At 32.5% G+C, this 20,420-nt stretch overlaps 1 protein-coding gene across 1 annotated transcript; it reads right to left on the bottom strand.

The window, feature by feature from the left end:
* Nucleotides 1–1,701: 1,701 nt before the first annotated feature.
* Nucleotides 1,702–19,746, bottom strand: LOC134701461 (uncharacterized). The gene is made up of 11 exons (XM_063562616.1): nucleotides 19,614–19,746; nucleotides 11,919–12,083; nucleotides 11,199–11,373; nucleotides 9,039–9,330; nucleotides 8,183–8,308; nucleotides 6,006–6,199; nucleotides 5,173–5,369; nucleotides 4,501–4,592; nucleotides 4,158–4,212; nucleotides 3,426–3,523; nucleotides 1,702–2,462 (listed from the first exon to the last, which is right to left on the bottom strand). Exons 1-11 carry the CDS (start codon nucleotides 19,673–19,675, stop codon nucleotides 2,233–2,235), a joined length of 1,686 nt encoding a protein of 561 aa, XP_063418686.1. The 5' UTR covers nucleotides 19,676–19,746; the 3' UTR covers nucleotides 1,702–2,232.
* Between the last annotated feature and the right edge of the window lie 674 nt (nucleotides 19,747–20,420).

Below are 20,420 nucleotides of genomic sequence, written 5' to 3'. Positions count from 1 at the left end.
ATCCAAGTATGACCTAACCTCAGAGTAATTATCCTAATTCCTTAAACATCTCATCTGTAAGGATTTTGGTCTTTATATGTCCTTGACATTGTGTTGAACCCATTTTCAGATAGGGTCTTTCTCTAATTACATGTGAATAAGTTTGATTACAATCCAAAAATAAAAGAGGTTCTCCAGTTATCATTCTAAAACTATGTTTAAGTAAGTGACAGACAGACAGGTGAAAGATAATATTACCGGTACCCTGCTACTTTATAGCACAGGATTAGATTGATGTTTTTATTTACCAAGTGGCAAATATTTTACAGACATTCAGGGCAAAACCAAATTAACAGTTAATCCAATAAATATGGTCTGCATAGAATCATTGATGTTTATTTTTATCACTCTCAGCATTCTTGCTAATAAATCATGGCAAAAAAAAAATGAATCATGGCAAACGTAGATGTGACAACTGCTAATAGATGGTATGTGACATTGGTGCATAAATTTTTCAGGAATCAGGTCACCAATGGACCAATCAGAGTGGCTGTGAAAGGTTCTTTAATGTGAAGAGAGCATGGTATTCTCCATAAACTAGGCATTATATTGTATGTACCCTGTTAAATAGATGATTTTCCATTCATTGAGCTTTCACACTTGAAGAAATCAAATGGAAAGTAAAAACAGCCTGATTTCACACAACACTACAGCAGTAAAAACAGTTAAAAACAAGAATGTGTCCCAAGGACACAGATGCTCCACTCACACTATCATTTTCTATGTTCAGTGGACTGTGAAATTGGGGTCAAAACTCTTATTTGGCATTAAAATTAGAAAGATCATATCATATGGAACATGTGTACTAAGTTTCAAATTAATTGGACTTCAACTTCATCTACCTTGACCAAAAACTTTAACCTGAAGCAGGACATACAGAGGAACAAACAGACAGACAAACCGACACACAGACCAGAAAACATTTTTTTTTGACCAATTTGATTCAATTTCTTTTAAAAAGAATAAAATAACCAAAAATACAGCAATTCTGATAGAAACTTTAAATTAGCCACGAGCCACCTTAACTGCAGTTTCAGCAGCCTTGGCTATTATATGACAACCAATATTAATTAGTGGAGGTAGCTGGGGTACCTGGAGAAAACCACTAACTTTCTGCAGAAAAAAAACCCTGCAATTCTAGTCAATTAAAATTGTAGTCAAACACAAGAGTAGTTCAATCTCACAACAATCAATAATTTAACACCAGATAGCAGATTCTGTAAATTGTAATGTGATATAATTCAAATTCGAAGGCAACAAGGGTACTATAAACATATTACATTCTGATGGAAATTTGATGAAAAAAAAACACTGTAAAAGGCAATTTCTACATCTGACATACGGTTACATTTATGACCAAATTTATGTGGATAAAAAACCTCCTGATCTGAGTCCTGATCTCCTGACCAAAATTTCCAAATCTCCTGATCTGAGTTTCACAGTCCATCACATGTATGTCAAACACAAGATTAGTTCAATCTCACAACACTCCATAATTTAACACCAGATGGCAGATTCTGTAAATTGTTTTACTTGACCTCAGGTCAGATATCAATAAAGACTAGAAATGTTTAACAGATTTTATTACTACTGAAATATACTAACAAGGAAGACAGATCATAAGATCATAATGGTTAATAATGATGATGTTATTATATTTCAACATAATAGGTTCAGGATGATCAAAACATTTCAAAATAAATAATTATACAATATTTTCAAATTCATGATAATGATTCTAAAATCTTTTCAAAGTTTCAATTAAATTTTCGACTCTCTGAAATTTTTGTCATCAATCATCAACTTTTCTATTTGAGATCCAGTGTCATTGGTTCTTATAAAGATAAAAATGTACAGACATATGATGGCATGGTGTTCCTTTAACTAACACCACTTATACCAAAGTATTGACACATAAAGTCATGAAAGAACAATGTCATAATTTCATTCTCTGAAAACCAAAATCGTACAATCAATAACAAAATTTATTGTAAATTCAATTTGATTTTACTTAGTGTCAGCTATTTTTAACACATAACTTTATAATATGGCCTAATAACCATTCCTGATTAATTTCAATAATAATATCTAAGGTTAAAATAATACAGCATCTGATTCATGCACATAATTTCTTTATATACAAATGAATAAAATACGCAATTACTGCATAAATACACAATAAATACAGTTACTTTATGAATTCTGAATGGCATCAGTTAGGACAGTCTGATCTTCTATAGGATTGAATGGAATGTTAGCCGACAATAAATCATGGAAGAAGTTCCCGTCATTGTTACCTCCTCCAAATATCAACACCTCATCCTGTTCTTCATTCTCATGATTGTATGGCAGACATATAGCCTGGTGACCAGCTCGAGGTATTGGACTGGGTTCCAGTTTTATCTTCATCCAGGATGATGTAGCTGAAAATGAAAGAATAATCTATCATTGTCATATATATTTAAAATTTGTTTAATACTGATGATATATCATCTATTTCATTTTTTTTTCATGTTATATCTAGTTTTGTGGATTAGATATAGCTGAAGATCAAATCTTCAAAAGATTTATATTGCTTTTACTATTTAGGAAACTTGTACCACATTGGGACTCAAGGTTAAGATGATTTCGCCCTCTTTCTAGGTTATATTCTTATAACATCAGATAAATATTTCTTTCAATTACTTACCAAGTGTGACAATGTCTTAATTGATTACTAACCAAGTGTGAAGATGTCTTAATCAATTACTACCCAAGTGTGAAGATGTCTTAATCAATTACTAACCAAGTGTGAAGAGGTCTAAATCAATTACCAACCAAGTGTGATGAGGTCTTAATCAATTGCTAACCAAGTGTGACGATGTCTTAGTCAATTTCTAACCAAGTGTGATGAGGTCTTAATCAATTACTAACCAAGTGTGACAATGTCTCAATCAATAACTAACCAAGTGTAATGATGTCGTAATCAATTACAAACCAAGTGTGATGATGTGTTAATCAATTACTAACCAAGTGTGAAGATGTCTTAATCAATTACTAACCAAGTGTGATGAGGTCTTAATCAATTGCTAACCAAGTGTGACAATGTCTTAGTCAATTACTAACCAAGTGTGATGATGTCTTTATCAATTACTTACCAAGTGTGGTGATGTCTCAATCAATTACTAACCAAGTGTGGTGATGACTTAACCAATTACTTACCTAGTGTGAAGATGTCTTAACCAATTACTTACCAAGTGTGAAGATGTCTTAGTCAATTACTGACCAAGAGTGATGAGGTCTTTATCAATTACTAACCAAGTGTGGTCAATCACTTACCAAGTGTAAAAATATGTTTAACAATTTAATACCTGCAAAGTGTAAAGATATTTAGATAAAATACTCACCAAGTGTGAAGATATGTAAATCATCCAGTGCCAGATCACCATCATAGCCACCATGTATCATTATTCGGTTTCCTTTCAAAGCACAGGAGGCATGCCAACTGTAATTAAGAGATATAATTTATTAGCTAGTAATGGTATTAAAGAGTCATACAGCAATACTAATTATATGAGAAAAAAAAATGTCATGAAAACTAGAAAAGTGATAATTTAATCAAATTTTCACAAAGTATCCTGCTAACAGTAAAACCATCAAACAGTGACTGCCAAAACCAGTCTTAATTGAGTGCTACCTGTATTTTAAGCTACATAACCTTCTGATTAAGTATAAATTGTGGAGGCAAGCAGTACCTTGACCTTCATTTCCTGTAATGACCTCTATCAAGTAATTAATATTTTTTTTTTTTAGGGCAACAAAGGGAAATAACTTTTGTCAAACTCATCAAAATTTTATGGTACATCACACTGGTTAAAAATTTCAAGATTTGGTCAGTGAGTCCTTCAAATATAAGAAAAAAAAAAAAAAAAAACCCACCGAAATTGTGCATCACTTTATACCTCCTTCAAGCAAAACATAGAATTAAGTTTCTGATAAATATCTTTTTCTCAAATTGTAATTCAAAAGTATTAATCTTCAACCATTTGAAAATGGAGATCAATGTATATTTTGAAAATGATAGCAGACAATCATATTCTACCTAGTATAAATTTTTTATAACTGATTTTGAACTTTACCTTCTTGGTGATGGGGGTGTTCCGTTAACTTTTGGTTTTGCCCATTCCACAATACCTAAAGGAAGAAGTGCATAATTTTATAATGATTTGACATCCATTTATTTGTCTTAAAATGGTGAATTACACTCACTAACTTTTCTTTTATAATATAGAACAGAATTTGTGAAGTGGTAATATATCAGTATTAGTTTTCTAATAATGAAAGCAATCTTTTGAAATAAAATACATGCATATATATATTGCATTCTGATTTTTCAGTTAAAGTTGAGAATCAGATAATATAGAAACTGGTTATATTTTCCTAGTAATGGAAGTGTTATATTCCTTTACAAATTATACTTACTCATATCTAGTATATAAAGATCATTGTAGCAGTATGGGGCATCCCAACCTCCAAACATGACTAGCTGGTCATCAATTAAAGTTGCTGAATGTCTAAAATTTAAATCAAAATATTTATAATTCAACCAATCTAGTGATCATTGCTATCACATACATGTATAAATAAGCTAACTGTGATGCAATTATAGAAGTAATTTGTTTGTAAGTTCCCCAAAAACATTTTGACTATGATTATAAGTTTTGGAGTTCTTACATGTAAGTGAAATGCATTCTTGTAGTAGTGAATGATTATGGCACAATTCCAGAACTCACAGTGATTTTAAAATTATCAGCATGCAATAATTTAATATGGTCATGATGATAGGTTTTTTCTTTTGACATGGTAAAGCTTACATGGATATTTCTTTTCAAGCTGGCCTTTGTTTTTCTATCAATTTACATCTACTGTGGATTCATTATTATCTGTTGGATACCAATTTTCGTGGATTTCGTGGGTTCAGGTGAACCACGAAATTAAATGTTCAACGAATAACATATTTTCTATAGGTTTGTATGCAGACTTTGCCAAAACCACAAAAGTTAATATCAACGAACATGTGATTTTTCCTCTATGCACGAAAATTGGTACCCACGAAAAATTAATGAATCCACAGTATAACAATTCTTATCTTACCCTGATCTTGGTAGTGGCTTCTCTCCATTGACTATAGGGGCATACCAGTTTTCTAGAACGGGGCTGAAGATATGTACTTCATTACTGCAACCATCAGGCTGAGGGTCTGGTCTGGGATATACTCCACCAAAAATCCATAACTCATTACGATAAAGAGTAGCACTGTGATAGGCTCTGGTTGGTGCTTTTCCTGCCACCTTCAATACAAAGCATTATATATATATATGTATATGTGAACATAAGAATGTAGGGTAAATTGTTCTTGTGGAATAATTGTAAAATTACTAGTTATGCATTTATTCAATTTATTCAAAATCATTTCAAAATTACAAATTGTCTTGACCAGTAACAAAAATCTATGACTGTTAATTCAGAAACTAATATGTGCACTTTGTTTTTTATGGAGCATGTGGTCAATAACAGTTATGGCTATTGGAAGGCTTTGAATTGATTCAGTGTTATCTAGAGTAAACAGAGAACTGTGAAAATTGGGTCAAAACTCTAATAATTTTAAAACTTCATTGAACATGTGTACAAAGTTCCAAGTTGATGTGAACACATCTTCATAGTAATTTATCATAACAAAAATCTTACAACTAAAAAAATAAGGAACTGAAGAAGGCCAATGGCCGAAATGTCTTGAAAATTGGTTTATTGATGCAATTATATAAAGTATGTTCGCTATAGAAATTTTGAAAACAAGGATAACAAAAATCTTTAAATCTAATGATATGAAATGGACAGACAGACAATAAAACTAAAAGGCCCTATAAACTATCTTTGATGGGGTATAAACAAATTATAAGATTTTATTTTACACTTGTAAAAATTACCTTTAAAAGCTGCCATTTAAATTCATCTACATCTAACATGTGAACATCATGGAACCATTTGAGGTTTTTAGATCCACCATACACATATACACATCTAAGTGTAGGGTCATAGGTTGCTGTATGTCCCATTCTATATTCTGGTTTTTGGTTTGGTATCTCACTGGTAATTTCCTGGTCTCTCCATTTTCTCGTCACTGTAACAGAAACAATATATTTTTTAAAACCAAGCTAACTAGTGTTTGCTCTTACTCTTAGATGTAAATGCTGTAAATTTTGAGAAGTGGCAAATACCAATTGTAAGAATTATATTTATTTATATTCTTATTTTTAATATTTGGTAGACGATACATTTATATATAAGCACTAATAGTGTGTACATGGTCACTTGGCTGCCATTTTTTAATCTATAGATAAGCTTTTTGTAAAAGCTATTTTTTCTTTGTAATTATTGACGTTTACAGCACTAAATATATTTGCTGTATTTGCCGTTCGTCTTTATGTTGTTATGTTTTCCTATGAATGTTATTTCAATTTGTTTATGGCAGTTTATTATTTGGATTTCATTTGGACACACAAGATGATTTTTTTCAAATCACTGGTTTCAGTGGCCAGGATTCCAAACCATGATTTTTGTTTTACTGCACATATAGAACCAGTGTAGGACACAGCCGGTCGCCTGGTCGCCAAATGCGACCAAAACCTTGATTGGGCGATTAGAAACTGTAAAAAGATAGATAGTTACTGACCCAAAAATAAATCATTGGGCGAGTGCATTATTTTTCTCAAAATCGTAATTACTCCTATAAATAACACACCCCAACTTCGGAACAATCATTTTCGGGAATCCTCTGGTCACATCGTTACTTAAAAACGTACAAGTTGAAGAGGTGTTCCATAATTAGAAGGATATACAGAAGAAGAATAAGTGCAATAGAATATTAACATGGCGAATGACAAACACATCGTGCGTGATATTGCTTGTTTAGTGGGTCAAATAAGCTTAGGCTTTACTGGCAATGGTGGTCGCTAAACAAATTGTGTTTTATAAAAGATAACGACAGTCATTGACAGTAAAACTTCGTCTGACCCGCTAAACCAAACAAGGACAAGGGAATTCTGAAAAGAACTCAAAACGCAGTAGTCCGAGATTACTCTGACGGACGTCAGAGTAATCTCGGACTACAAACGCAGATAAAACTGATAAGCTGTCAAACTATTTTTCATACGATTGTGGATAGTAAACCCCCAAGGACAGAAACAAGTGATAAGAAAATATTACGTTTATAAAGGTGGTCTCATTGCGGGTTCCGATCCCGGATCCCTTTACTGTTTTGTCAGATTCCCGTATCCCGCTTACACTATATACGTAAGCAATTCTCACGTTTTTGTCATTTCCCGGGTCCCGCAAGACCTCATTTCCCGTTTTCACGACTTTCACGTTTCACGCTTACAAAAAATCGGCAATCCTGCGTCACGCTTAGACCCCAATGAGACCCACTATAAAATGTCTTTGATTTTGTTTTGCACTGACATTTTGGACTGAAATACAAATTTTGGAAATGACTGACCGGATAGAATATCGCGGAAATTCCCAGTCCTATTTTTTATAGATCAACTCACAGAAAACTGTTTAATTTTAAACGCAACAACAAAATCTTCAGTTATGGGCACGAAATCACTATGCAACCGACACAGTAATGGAACTTCACTTCTCGCTATTCTTATGGAATGAGAGGTCACTTTTTCCTCTTCAAAACCCTATATTGATCGATATAAGGCACTGGACTGTACAGTGAGGTTTCATTAATTCAGTGACAATATAGACTGGATCAGACTGGGAATGTGTTTTTCAGGGTTAATATGTGTCGGCAAGGTTTGATTGAAGAATTAAGAACATCAATTTATATTTGTTTTTTTTCATTTTTTATGGCTCAACACGGAAAAATAATTGAGTAAAATAATTGGGCTACCAATTTACATTTTGGGCCTGTGAAGTAATTTTTTTACTGGCCCAAAAAAAAAATTTCGGGCCAGCCTTTGGCTGGCCCGACTGTCCTACACTGAGAACCTTACTATTCTTACATGGAAACGTATCAAATTAAAGTGTTAAGATGTAAACTAAATGAGAAAGATAAAACCAGATTTTTTGTATTATGTAGTAATTGATATCATTTTACCTGGATCTAAAGACCACACTGAATCTTTGCTGGTTTGCTGTCGTTCACCTTGTCCACCAATCAAAACACCCATGTTGTCATGTACCATACAGAAACTATGGCCCCATCTACTACTGGGATGTGGTGCTACAATATAGAAAATTGATAAGTTAAGTGTTCCTGATGAAGGTAAATCCAGAAAAGTGCTTTGGACAAAAGAAATTATTAAACATGTTGTTTTCAATTTTTTGCATCACTGAGTGGATACCTCTGCTGGTGGACTATCAGTCCCTACTCTTACTATCAGCTCAGTAGTCAATACTTCAGTACTGACATGATTTAACAAACTTTACTAAAATTGAATTACTAAATTTGTCCGTTTATAAATTTTGAAATTATTAAGAAACTAAGGTTTCCACTCCCTCAGGCAAAGTTGGCTTTAGATGAATTTGGCTATTCATTTTATATAGCTCTTCAATGGTTTCGGTACTTATATACATATCTACATCTATATCTTGGGATTTCAAATGTTTGGTTTGACTTTGAGTGTTCCTGATGAAGGTAAATCCATATAAGTGCTTCAGATGCAAGAAATTATTAAATGTGTTGTTTTCAATTTTTAAACTGTGTTTTCCACAATTTCTGATAAATTGTTTTTCATGTAAATTCATACTGTGGATTCTTTTATTTTTGTGAATATCAAATTTTTATTTGAAAACTTGCATTGTTATGGATACTTGATATTATGGTCTTGCCATTGTCTACTTACAATGCAATTGAAAATTTGTTAAATCGCTGAACATTAAAATTTGTTGTTTATCTAGCGCCTGTTCCCACAAAACCTACAATTTATCTATTTCACTAATATATTTCCTACCTCGACTAGTAACATCTTTACATGTTGCCAGTGTGGGTTTACTGGTAACAATTGGTTTACTACTTGGAGAAAGACTCAGTTTAAGTGGAGATGGTATTCTGGTCTGTGAAATATTTTCCTTCTCTTCCATATTGACTTCAGTAACTGAACTGTTTAACTTAGTTTTAAGATTTCTTGTTCTTGTTTTTGGCTTCTTTGATGATGGTCCTGTTGGTGTTTGGTCAGATTTTGTCAGACTTGATCTACGTTTCTGTTTCACCGGTTTGTTGTTTTCTTCATTATTATGATTTACCTGTGAATATAAAAAAAAATAAAAATATAATAAACCTATCAAAGAAATATTAAGGAGGCTCGCAGGTATAAAAAAATTAGCCAAAAATTAAAACATTTGTTTTTTCATTACAAATTTTATTTTTTACACTATTAGTTATAACTTTATAATATGGTACAAAATCACCCAGACAAATCGATTTGGTTTGGCCACAGATGACTTTGAAAATGTTTACATCATTGAAAAAGCTCCAGATTATCTCCCTTTGGTTAAAAAAATGTCAATTTTTTTACGTTTAAATTGAAATAACTTTTTTTAACTCATCGGTGACCTATATTTTGTGTACCTGTCTCAGGTCAGGAGCCTTTGTTAGTGTTGCATGTTTTTCTTTTATTTTAGTTCACTTACTTGTTAAGAAGTTTATTAAAATTCCCATTTTCACTTTACTACAGTAGACTCCACCTAATCGGATATCCGTTAAACGAATATATCGGCTATTGTAATATTATGTCAAAACACCGAACCATTCCCTATACGTAACATTTCAGTCAAAATACATCGGATAATCGAATATCGGTTATTAGAATATATCGGCTAATTGGATAGGAATATTCATGAAAAATGTGTGAAAACCATGTACAATCGAATATTTTGAAATAATTTCATATTTTTCTTGACAGGAAATGAAGCCGGAAGTTGCTCCATTACGAAGTTTAAGAAAACTTCAGTACAGAAATGTTTCATTTTATTAATAAAACGATCTTTTACAGTCAAATAAAACATGTTTTTTCTTGTTGTCTTGTTTATTCTATGAATCTGATATTATATTTTGCCTAAGATGTGTTTATTATGTGTTTATCCAAATGTGATCGTTATCATTTACTTCACAAACAATGACACGACAGAAATAATAAACTGTGCGTGATGTTCATCAATATTTATTAAATATGAATGAAAAGTACCCTTTTCTCAACAATTTATTAAAATAAATATAAAAGTCCCTTGTAAAAATAAGGAATCGTTTGTCAATAGCATATCCCAGGTGAAATAGATTTATGTAACTTGTACACACGTACGCCATTTTCCTAATTTGCATAATATTCAGTTTTTAATTTTGAACCACGACAAATAAGATAGAAAAGCAAATTAATTTTACTCATCTTGATGTCCAATTTTATAATCATAAAAGTAGTTGTATTACTTGAAATTGGAAATGTGTTGCATAAATAAAAAACTGTAGAAAATTAGATCCGAGTTCGATCAACTTCTTAAGCTATTAATAGATTTACCTGTGGCCTACTTCCGAGAATTCATAGTTATTTTTAGCTTTTACCTGTTTTAACACTTAACACACAAATGAAACAAATCACGCAAAAACAACAAGTCTCATTATTTAAGAGGTATATATTTTATTCAGATAATCAACACATCATTAAAAATCAACAGACTGACAGATAAACAAAATACATTATAATCAACTGATCGATCTATTACTCAATCAACCGAATTATCCAAACTTGTACCTGAAAAAAACATTGAGATTAGTTACAAATTTCCATTTATAAAGCAGCTATAATAGCTATTGGTATCTTAGGGTTGTGTCTGTCAAGTTTGAAAAAAAACTTGGAGGAATATACGTTCATCGGCTAATTGAATATATCAGACAATCGGATATTTTTAGCTGACATTTTGGGTATCCGATTGGCCGGAGTCTACTGTAGTACACATTTTAATTTAGTGGCCAACAGAAGCCAACCTCCAGGTGCAAGATTTTCTCACTGGTCCACTGCATAGAAGACTCATTGGTTGTGTTATTTTCTTTTTGACATATTCCCTGTTTTCCGTTCTCAATTTTACAATGTAACTACTGTAACAAAATATATAATTACATGAACTTTTGGCGTATCTTCATTTTCTTCCTGTTTTATGATAGAATCATCTGCTGATTCTAAACTGGTTTGTCGATTCTGAACTTCCAACACTAATTTAGCCAGACCATTCTGTTCAGATGAGAATACATTACTGCTACCTTTCTTCATCATTCTTCTTTCCCAACACAAACATCTACAATGTATAAGAAAACATGTAATGTATATTTTAAAGACTATTTTTTACAGCATTTTTCACTACCTACATGTATGGATTGAACAGATATATTTTAAAGTTTATCACCAACATTTGTTATTTCATTGTGAAATTTTACCAGGAGACTTTAAACCGGAACCCCTTATGTATATTTTAAACTTGTCAGTACTTATAATCAATGTATTAAAAGAAGAAATCAATCAAAGTATCAAGAAGAATATCTTACAAAATACCAAAAGGGAGATAACACTTGCATTACAAAAGTAATGTAATTTATATTTGAATCTTCACAAATTTGTCATTTTAATAGAGGTTGACCACATATTACATGAATTAAGTGATAGTTGTTGAACTAATAAAATTTCTTGATAATTTTGGTTCCTAATTTCTGAGCTCAGCATACGATCCTAAAAGGAAATTTGTTTTTATATATAATTAAGTCCTCATTTAATATTTTGCGTTCTTATTTCCATGAAATCATTGAAATAATTATCTCACTCAAAATAATGTACCCAAATAAATACCTTTGGTTTCTGGTTATTTTGCCAAGCTGTAGTGGTTCATCTTTGTAGGTAATGGTAGCTTCTATACATTGCTGTGATTTTGTCCAATCTCCCAATGTAAAAATGAAGATCTGATCTGGTAAGGGCAGAGGTATAAACTGGTAGTGGCTATTACCATCTTCTCTCCTGTTTTGAAAATATAAATTACAATGTAAAATCATATAAATTAGGCCAAATACATACATTTACTGTGAATCGTCAAAATAAGCTCATGGTGTTTCATCAGATGTCTCAAATAATTATTGTAACCATCATTTATGGAAAAAAAATAACATGATTTTTTTTTAAATTTTGACAAAGTATTTACTTTGACCCTTGGACAAAAATATAAAAAAAAAAAAAAATTTTGAACCAACCATTTTATCAGAAAAATTAGACTGGTTAGGCCACACCAATTTGATTCCTTGTTCGACGGACCCGCCCGCACCTATTTTTTTCAAAACAGATTTTTTTTTTTTATTATATTCCCGCTTCCCGCATCCGGAAATGAAATCATGTCCATTTCCCGCACCGTTTTTTTTTGTAAATATTATATAAAGATCTCAATATTTGTTTTTAAAAATCGCAGTCTAGCCTTTATAAAACGCACAACACTGTATTTATCTGCAAGAATATTTGTTTCAGCATGAAACCAATTAATTCCAAGCGAGAGTGCTCCGGTATAAATAGAAATACCTGTACAGAACAAAACGTTGGTTTCTTTCCCCCTAACTTATATTCCCTATAAAAAAATGTTCGTTGTTAAAATAAAGTACAAAGAACTTCTGAAGGATTTGCCTTCAACTGCAATTTTAATGTATGGTGACTGTCATACCCGCTGCAGGTTTGTGCACCTGTCCTGGTTGATTCAGAGACCTGTTGTTCAGCAGTTATCGTTTGTTGATGTGGTTCATTGGTATTTTCCCGTATGGAAATATAATTTAGATCGTACGTTTTCCAGTTCGAATTGTGTACAATACTAAGTTGTGGTCCCTTATAGCTTGATGGTTGGTCTTGATCAAAGCACTGTGTAAAAGGCCGTACTTTGACCTATGTTTGATATTATCAGGTTGAGACCAACCCTCCCTCAGACAAGTCACAAGGGCCTTGAAGGGGTCATTTTACCATGTTTACTGTTCAGTCTGTTGTAGAAAAGAAAATAGAACTAGAATTGCCATTGCAAGCAATAGCGGATGTCACCCTTCCCCCCATTGCCACTAAGTGGCAGCCATTTTGAAACATCCAAACAGTGAATGCAGATCTATGAATTGCGATATATCTTTCTGTAAATTTTCAGTACAATAAGTGCGTTGACAAAAGTGTCACATTTCTGCTGTTTCCATGGCAACGGCAGCCATTTTGAAAATTCTAAAGTCAAAAGTCTCATCTATACATGTCAGTTGACAATAATATTAAGTTTCATTAAGTTTGGAGCATTTTGAACATTTTTAACATTTCTGCAGTTTCCATGGCAACGGTGGCCATTTTGGAAATTCCAACTTGAAAAGTCTCATGTAGACTTGAAAGTGAACAATCCTTTTAAGTTTCATTACTTTTTGAGCATTTTGAAATTTTTTAAATTTTTGACATTTTGGCTGGTTTCTATGGTAACAGATACCATTCCAAATTTCTAATGGCAGATACCACATTGGTACATGGGAGGGAACATACCATCAGAGTTTCAATGGATTTGACCTACCATTTTAAGGAAGTAAATGCAACTTTTAATGGTTTTTAAAGCGTTTTTACCATTTTTGCCCTGTTTCCATGGAAACGGCAGACATTTTGGAAATTCCAATGCCAATTTCCACATCTACTAAAGTTGCTCATCGTTATGCTAAAGTTTCAAATGAATTGGAGCATTTTCATATTTTTGACATTTTTGGTGTAGTTTCCATGGCAACATAGTAGTTCCAATAATGACCAAAATCACCCAAAACCAGTATATGCCTGGCACCTTCATTGTATCAAAATATAATGATTCTGAGTTTAAGCATCTCCAAATTATTCACCAAAAACAAAAACTGGAATTTTTCACAATTGTTCCGTTTCCATGGTAACGGCAGCCATGTTTTTTGGTCTTGTGACCCACTGCAACCCGAAATTTTTTGTTCCTCATTATAGTTCACTATCATCAAGAGTCAGGTTCCATTGTCTCCAAAAAAGCTGCCGGACAAAAATCATTGGAAGAATAAGAATAATAACTAGATTTGCGATTGCAAGCAATAGCGGATGGCACCCTTCCCCTATTGCCAGGTGAGCGGCAGCCATGGTAACGGCGGCCATTTTGGAAATTCCAAACTCAAAAGTCAAGTGTACATTAGCTGAGGAACATTTGTTATAAGTTTCAATAAATTTGAAGCATTTTGAAGTTTTTTGTATTATTGCTGTTTCCATGGTAACGGCGGCCATTTTGAATATTCCAAAGTCAAACCCCCGCTGCAATTTTTTCCCTCCACAATCATATACCATTTGATGTCTCTAGAATAAAATAAACATTGATGTTCTAGAATGTTCTGTGAAAATTCACAGTTTTGACCTTTTTGCATTGTTTCCATGGTAACAACAGCGATTTTGGAAATTCCAACGACAAATTACACATCTTCCAGTGTTGCTCATCGTTACTGTGAAATTTCATTAAGTTTGGAACATTTTGAGATTTTTGAATTTTTTGGAGTAGTTTCCATGGCAACATAGTAGTTCCAATGAGTGCCAAAATCATCCAACACCTGTATATAGTGGGCACCTACATTGTATTAAAATATAATGTTTCTGAGTTCAAGTCTATCCGAACAGTTCGAGAAAACAAAAAACTGTATTTTTTCACATTTGTTTCGTTTCCATGGCAACGACAGCCATCTTGATGGTGCCATACCCCGATTGCACAATTTCATATAGTGGTCCTCATTATGGTATAGTTCCATCAATATTGTTCAAGCCAATTCTGAGAAATAGCATGGACAAAAAAGTGTGGAAGAATAAATATAACTAGAATTGCCATTGCAAGCAATAGCGGATGTCACCCTTCCCTTATTGCCCCTAAGCGGCAGCCATCTCAAAACAATTTAACAGTAAATTAAGCAGATCTATAAATTGCAATATATCTTTCTGTAAATTTTCAGTACATTTAGAGCATTGTTAAAAGTTTCATATTTCTACTGTTTCCATGGCAACGGCAGCCATTTTGAAAATTCCAAAGTCGAAAGTCTCATCTGTACATGTTAGTTAACAATAATATTAAGTTGCATTAAGTTTGGAGCATTTTGAAAATTTTTGACATTTCTGCAGTTTCCATGGCAACGGTAGCCATTTTGGAAATTCCAACTTCAAAAATATCATGCAGACCTGACAGTCAACAATCTTATTAGGTTTCATTAATTTTGGAGCATTTGGAAATTTTGGAAATTTTTGTCATTTTGGTTGGTTACTATGGTAACAGAGACCTTTCCAAAATTTTAATGGCAGATACCACATTGGTACATGGGAGGGAACATACCATCAGAGTTTCAATGGATTTGACCTACCATTTTAAGATAGTAAATGCCACTTTTTAAGGTTTTTAAAGCGTTTTGACCATTTTTGCCTCGTTTCCATGGAAACGGCAGACATTTTGGAATTTCCAACGCCAAATTCCACATCTACTCAAGTTGCTCATCGTTATGCTAAAGTTTCAAAAGAATTGGAGCATTTTGATATTTTGGAAATTTTTGGTGTGGTTTCCATGGCAACATAGTAGTTCCAATGAGTGCCAAAAATCATCCAAAAGAAGTATATAGTGGGCACCTACAATGTATCAAAATATAATGATTCTAAGTATAAGCATCTCCAAATAATTAACCAAAACCAAAAAGTGGAATTTTTCACATTTGTTCCGTTTCCATGGTAACGGCAGCCATTTTTAATGGTCTTCAGACCCACTGCAACCCGAAATTTTTTGTTCCTCATTATAGTTTACTATAATCAAGAGTCAGGTTTCATTGTCTCCAAAATAGCTGCCGGACAAAAATCATTGGAAGAATAAGAATAATAATAACAAAGAAACGGAGGAATAACAATATGTCACCCGACATTGTCGATCGGGTGACATAATAATAAGAAAAAAAGAAACGAACAATAACAAGATGTCACCCCAACTCCGTTGAGGGTGCCATAATAACAAAGAAACGGAGGAATAACAATATGTCACCCGACATTGTCGATCGGGTGACATAAATACATGTTCTAAGGATTTGTACAATACTACTATACAAAACCTTTGACAACTTAGAATTTTTTACTCAAAAAGAGGAGAAATACATTATATTTTAAACAGCTTTTCTAAAAGAGGGATGGGTCCACTTATTTTGAATAATATTAAACTCTTAAAGTAAATGTGTTAACATGGTTAAAGTCCAGGAATATATCAAAATTCTTGGACATGTTTTGACCATTTAATACCAAATATTATAGTTCTTTGGGAAAATATAAGCCCTTTTGTACTTAAAGTGTTTTTACAAAAAAAATATATTAATTTATAACTTTAATATATATTCATAACATTAAGGGGTTGTTCTGAACCTGATTATGACTTGGATGGAGAATTGTCTCATTGTCAGTCACACATGCATAGACCAGATTTAATTATTCAATTATTTCTTGTTGAACAGGGAAAAAATACTTCATAAATTAAAGAAATGTCAAGGTACAAGTGATAAATCAAGTTTTAATATAGTCAAAACCTACTATTTTATGTTTACAAAAAAAAATTATAATCGCTCGCCTTTACTTTTTAAGCTTCGCCTCAAAAATTTTCAAATTAAATATTTTTTTATTAAAATTTTCAAATCGCTCGCTCGCCCCAATTTTTAGAGTCCAAAAATCCGTAGAACAAGAAATTAAATTGGTGTGGCCTTATATAGCAGTTTGACAAATACTCATTTAGATCCTTGAGAAGCTTGCATGTAATATCCCTTTAACAACACAACGTAATTAAAACATTTAGCTGATTTTACAGAGTTATCTCCCTGTAATATTAGGTACCACCTTAATTGTCCAAATCAATCCATTCTTTTGTTATCGTTTAAAACTAAGTGTTCTTTTTACCTTCATGCACCAAAAAATAATGTTTACTTCATTTGACAAGATTTTTTAAAGTTATTTGTCATGAAGGTCAACCTGTAAAGACCCTCCCTCAAGCAGTACCACGATTTCACGTTAAAATATCCCCAAAACAAACTGATATATCCTGATAACAAGATTTTTTATGGTGTGTAGGTGTTATGCTACTTTTTTATGGTGTTACATGTACTACTTGTTTTCACTCATCATTAAAAGTGCATTTCACTTCATGAGTTCGATTTGTATGTCTTGTATACAAAATATAACGTCCACCATATTGTTTTCAACAAGGAATTTGCATACAAGATATATACTAATAGATTTTCTGAAGATTGTTTGTGCTTTTATTAATTATGAACTCCTTAAACCTTATACATGTTATAATTGTATGCTGTTACACTAATTTAAGCAGTATAACACCATAAAAAAATCTTTTTAAATATCAAGATACAGTACATTCCGGTTATTTGCATAGCCTATTTGTCAGACGAAATTATGCAATAAAGCGGAGTATGCTTATATCCGAAATGCCAAATTACGGAGTCAAATAACATCGATAGTGCAGATCAGCAAAGAAGAGAGATGAACATCCACAGTCCACTTACAACATATTGAATGCTTATTTATTCTAATAAAAGTTATTTGTCTTCTGTCATACATTTTATTTCATTGTGTATTCTTTCAATAAAGTTTATAAACACATTTTGTTTTAGTTTATTTATGTACCGACTTTTCCTTTACCCGAGATACGAAAATAAAATTGTTCTAAAAATAATTTGTTTCTATGACCCGGATGTACAAATTAAATTGTTACGCTTTGTTTAAAATAAACTGTTTAACGATACTACACAGTTTATAATCATTGTAAACAATAATTGATAAATTGTGCAATGAACTGCCTTTGATATTCAGTATTTACTGATTACACAGTGATGTAACGCTGTCACTTTAACATCGTAGTTTCGTATATGCAAAGGTGATGGGGCCCTGCACGGGTTATTTGCTGGACACGAGTGTTGAAAGTGAGAAAATATAATAATCAGAAGTTAATTTTCTTTTAAAAAAATATTAAAAAGGAAAGATTGATGTATAAAATTCTTCAACCATATATAAATGCCCTGTAATATTTAACATAAATGTAGATCACCCAAGCTGAATTATGAAATTACACATTGGATAATGATCGATAATTAGCAGGCGTTAATGTTTTAAAAATTCACCCAAAATATAATCTATGAACAGTGTTTGAAATCCAATCAATAATTAACACCTTTTGAGATAGAAGATTATAGATTGGTTGTGTTTTTACAACAATCAGCTGATTGACATTTTTATGACCTCGAGGCTTAAAATAGAATATGGGAAACTTTACCTGTGTACACATCGAGGCCTTTTCTATAATCATATAAACACGAAAGATACTGTTTCAAAACTTTATTTGAATAACACACAAGTAAATGTGAAATAATAATAAAAATTATGATGCATTCAAGAAAAATATACTTACCAAATTGCCGTTTCCGGTCAAAAATCTCGTCAGATTTAATTGAGCATATCTAGCTGGCGATTATTTTCTATGCAATAAACTGAAATGCCACTTGTAAGGCTATGCATATAACCGGACAATTTAACATTAGGTGAATGGGAAATGGTTTTGTGCAGGAGAAAAGTATGCAATTAACCAAATTATGCTATTAAGCGGTATGCAATTAAGAGGAATCGACTGTATATCATTTTTTTTTGGGGGGGGGGGGGGATATTACATTGTTCTTATATTTCTCGGGAAATTGTTGTACCCTCTCTCAAGGACCTCTGGATGAACAGCTCCAGTATGCCGGCTGTGAAGTTCAAATAATTATGACGTCTTGAGAGGTTATATTTTTTCTTTGACGCCTTACATCGACAGGAAAGCATCAAAGCAAAAATTTTAAATAGCCAACAAAGACGTCATAATTATTTGAACTACATTGTACCACCAGACTTAAATTCAAGCCATTAAGGGGGTCTCATTGGGGGGTTTCGATCCCAGATCCTGCTTACTGTTTTGTCAGATTCCTGTATCCCACTTACACTATGTACGTAAGCAATTCTCATTTTTGATCATTTCCCGGGTCATGCTAGACCTTATTTCCCGTTTTCCCGACACAATAATTTTGACTTTGATGTGTCACGCTTACAAAAAACGGCAATCCAGAGTCACGCTTAGACCCCAATGAGCATGGAGCCACATTAGTCCAAACAATAGGCGTAAAAGAAAAAAATTATAATAGCCTTTCAAGACGTCATAATTATTTGGACTACATGGACTTGTAGCCACATTTGACTTGACATGCTAGAAATATAAAAAAAAATTTGTGGTTCATTCTAGACTACTTTGTTGAAGTGCGAAGTTATTGGTAACTGTTCATACTCTTGAAAATTAAAAAAAAAAAATGCCTAAAAAAATTCACAGCCTCACCCTTTTCTCTCTTGCAAAATTTTTTACAAAGCAAAAAAAAAAGCCAAATAATTAAAAAGTAGTTGTTGCAGGCATATGTGTGTCATACAAATTGAATTTTACTATTGTACATGCACAAATACCTCTGTAATTTAGCTGGAGGGGAGTTCAGATCAGTAATACTGTAAATTTCAGTCTCGTTCATTGTCCGCTGTTTTGTAAACACCGCGAAAACAAGCGCCAAATCGCATTCGTCAAATAGTAATGAAAAGTCCCAAAAGAATCCGAAATGAAATAAGATTATTTTGATGAATAACCTAAGAAATTCAATTTATATTACTTTCTTCATATGTGGCAAAGAAAATAAATTTCATATAAATAATCGTTTGTCACAAAAATACTCTATTCATATTAGGAATACTTTATAGTCGTTCCAGAACAATTTTACCATTCGGTTTCCTCTGATCGTTTCTTTAATTAAATCAGCCAAGTGTTAGAAACCAGCCAAGCGGTAGGTCTTTTCACCACCGAACACCACCGCACACCGCCGAACACCACCGAACACCCCAAAAGTTTATTATTTTGTCTTTTATCGTTATCAATGTGAATTAAATATAATATTCAAGTTATTAATTCAACAAATCAGAAGATTTAAAGTCCAAATATCTACAGAAAACAGAAAGGAAGAGTCTTATAACACCACACTTTTTGAACTCCGCTGACCCTCATGGACACCGGCTCAAATATACTTTTTTCCGTTATTTCTTCTTCTAACACTTCTTTAAAATAGTTGTACCAATAATAATAAAAGAGAAAAATTTCAAAATCTAACCAATGAACAGAGATCCAGAATACTTGAACTGATTACTAATTATGAATATATTTGAATCTTATAACGGAAAGTGATGAATCCAGAGACGTTTTTCCTTATACAGAAAAACGATGCCCAT

Source organism: Mytilus trossulus, unplaced genomic scaffold (assembly GCF_036588685.1).
Source record: "Mytilus trossulus isolate FHL-02 unplaced genomic scaffold, PNRI_Mtr1.1.1.hap1 h1tg000244l__unscaffolded, whole genome shotgun sequence".
In the NCBI taxonomy this organism is placed as follows: domain Eukaryota; kingdom Metazoa; phylum Mollusca; class Bivalvia; order Mytilida; family Mytilidae; genus Mytilus; species Mytilus trossulus.
The sequence above is the reverse complement of the archived record's forward strand: the minus strand, read 5'-3'. Positions and strand labels throughout refer to the sequence as shown.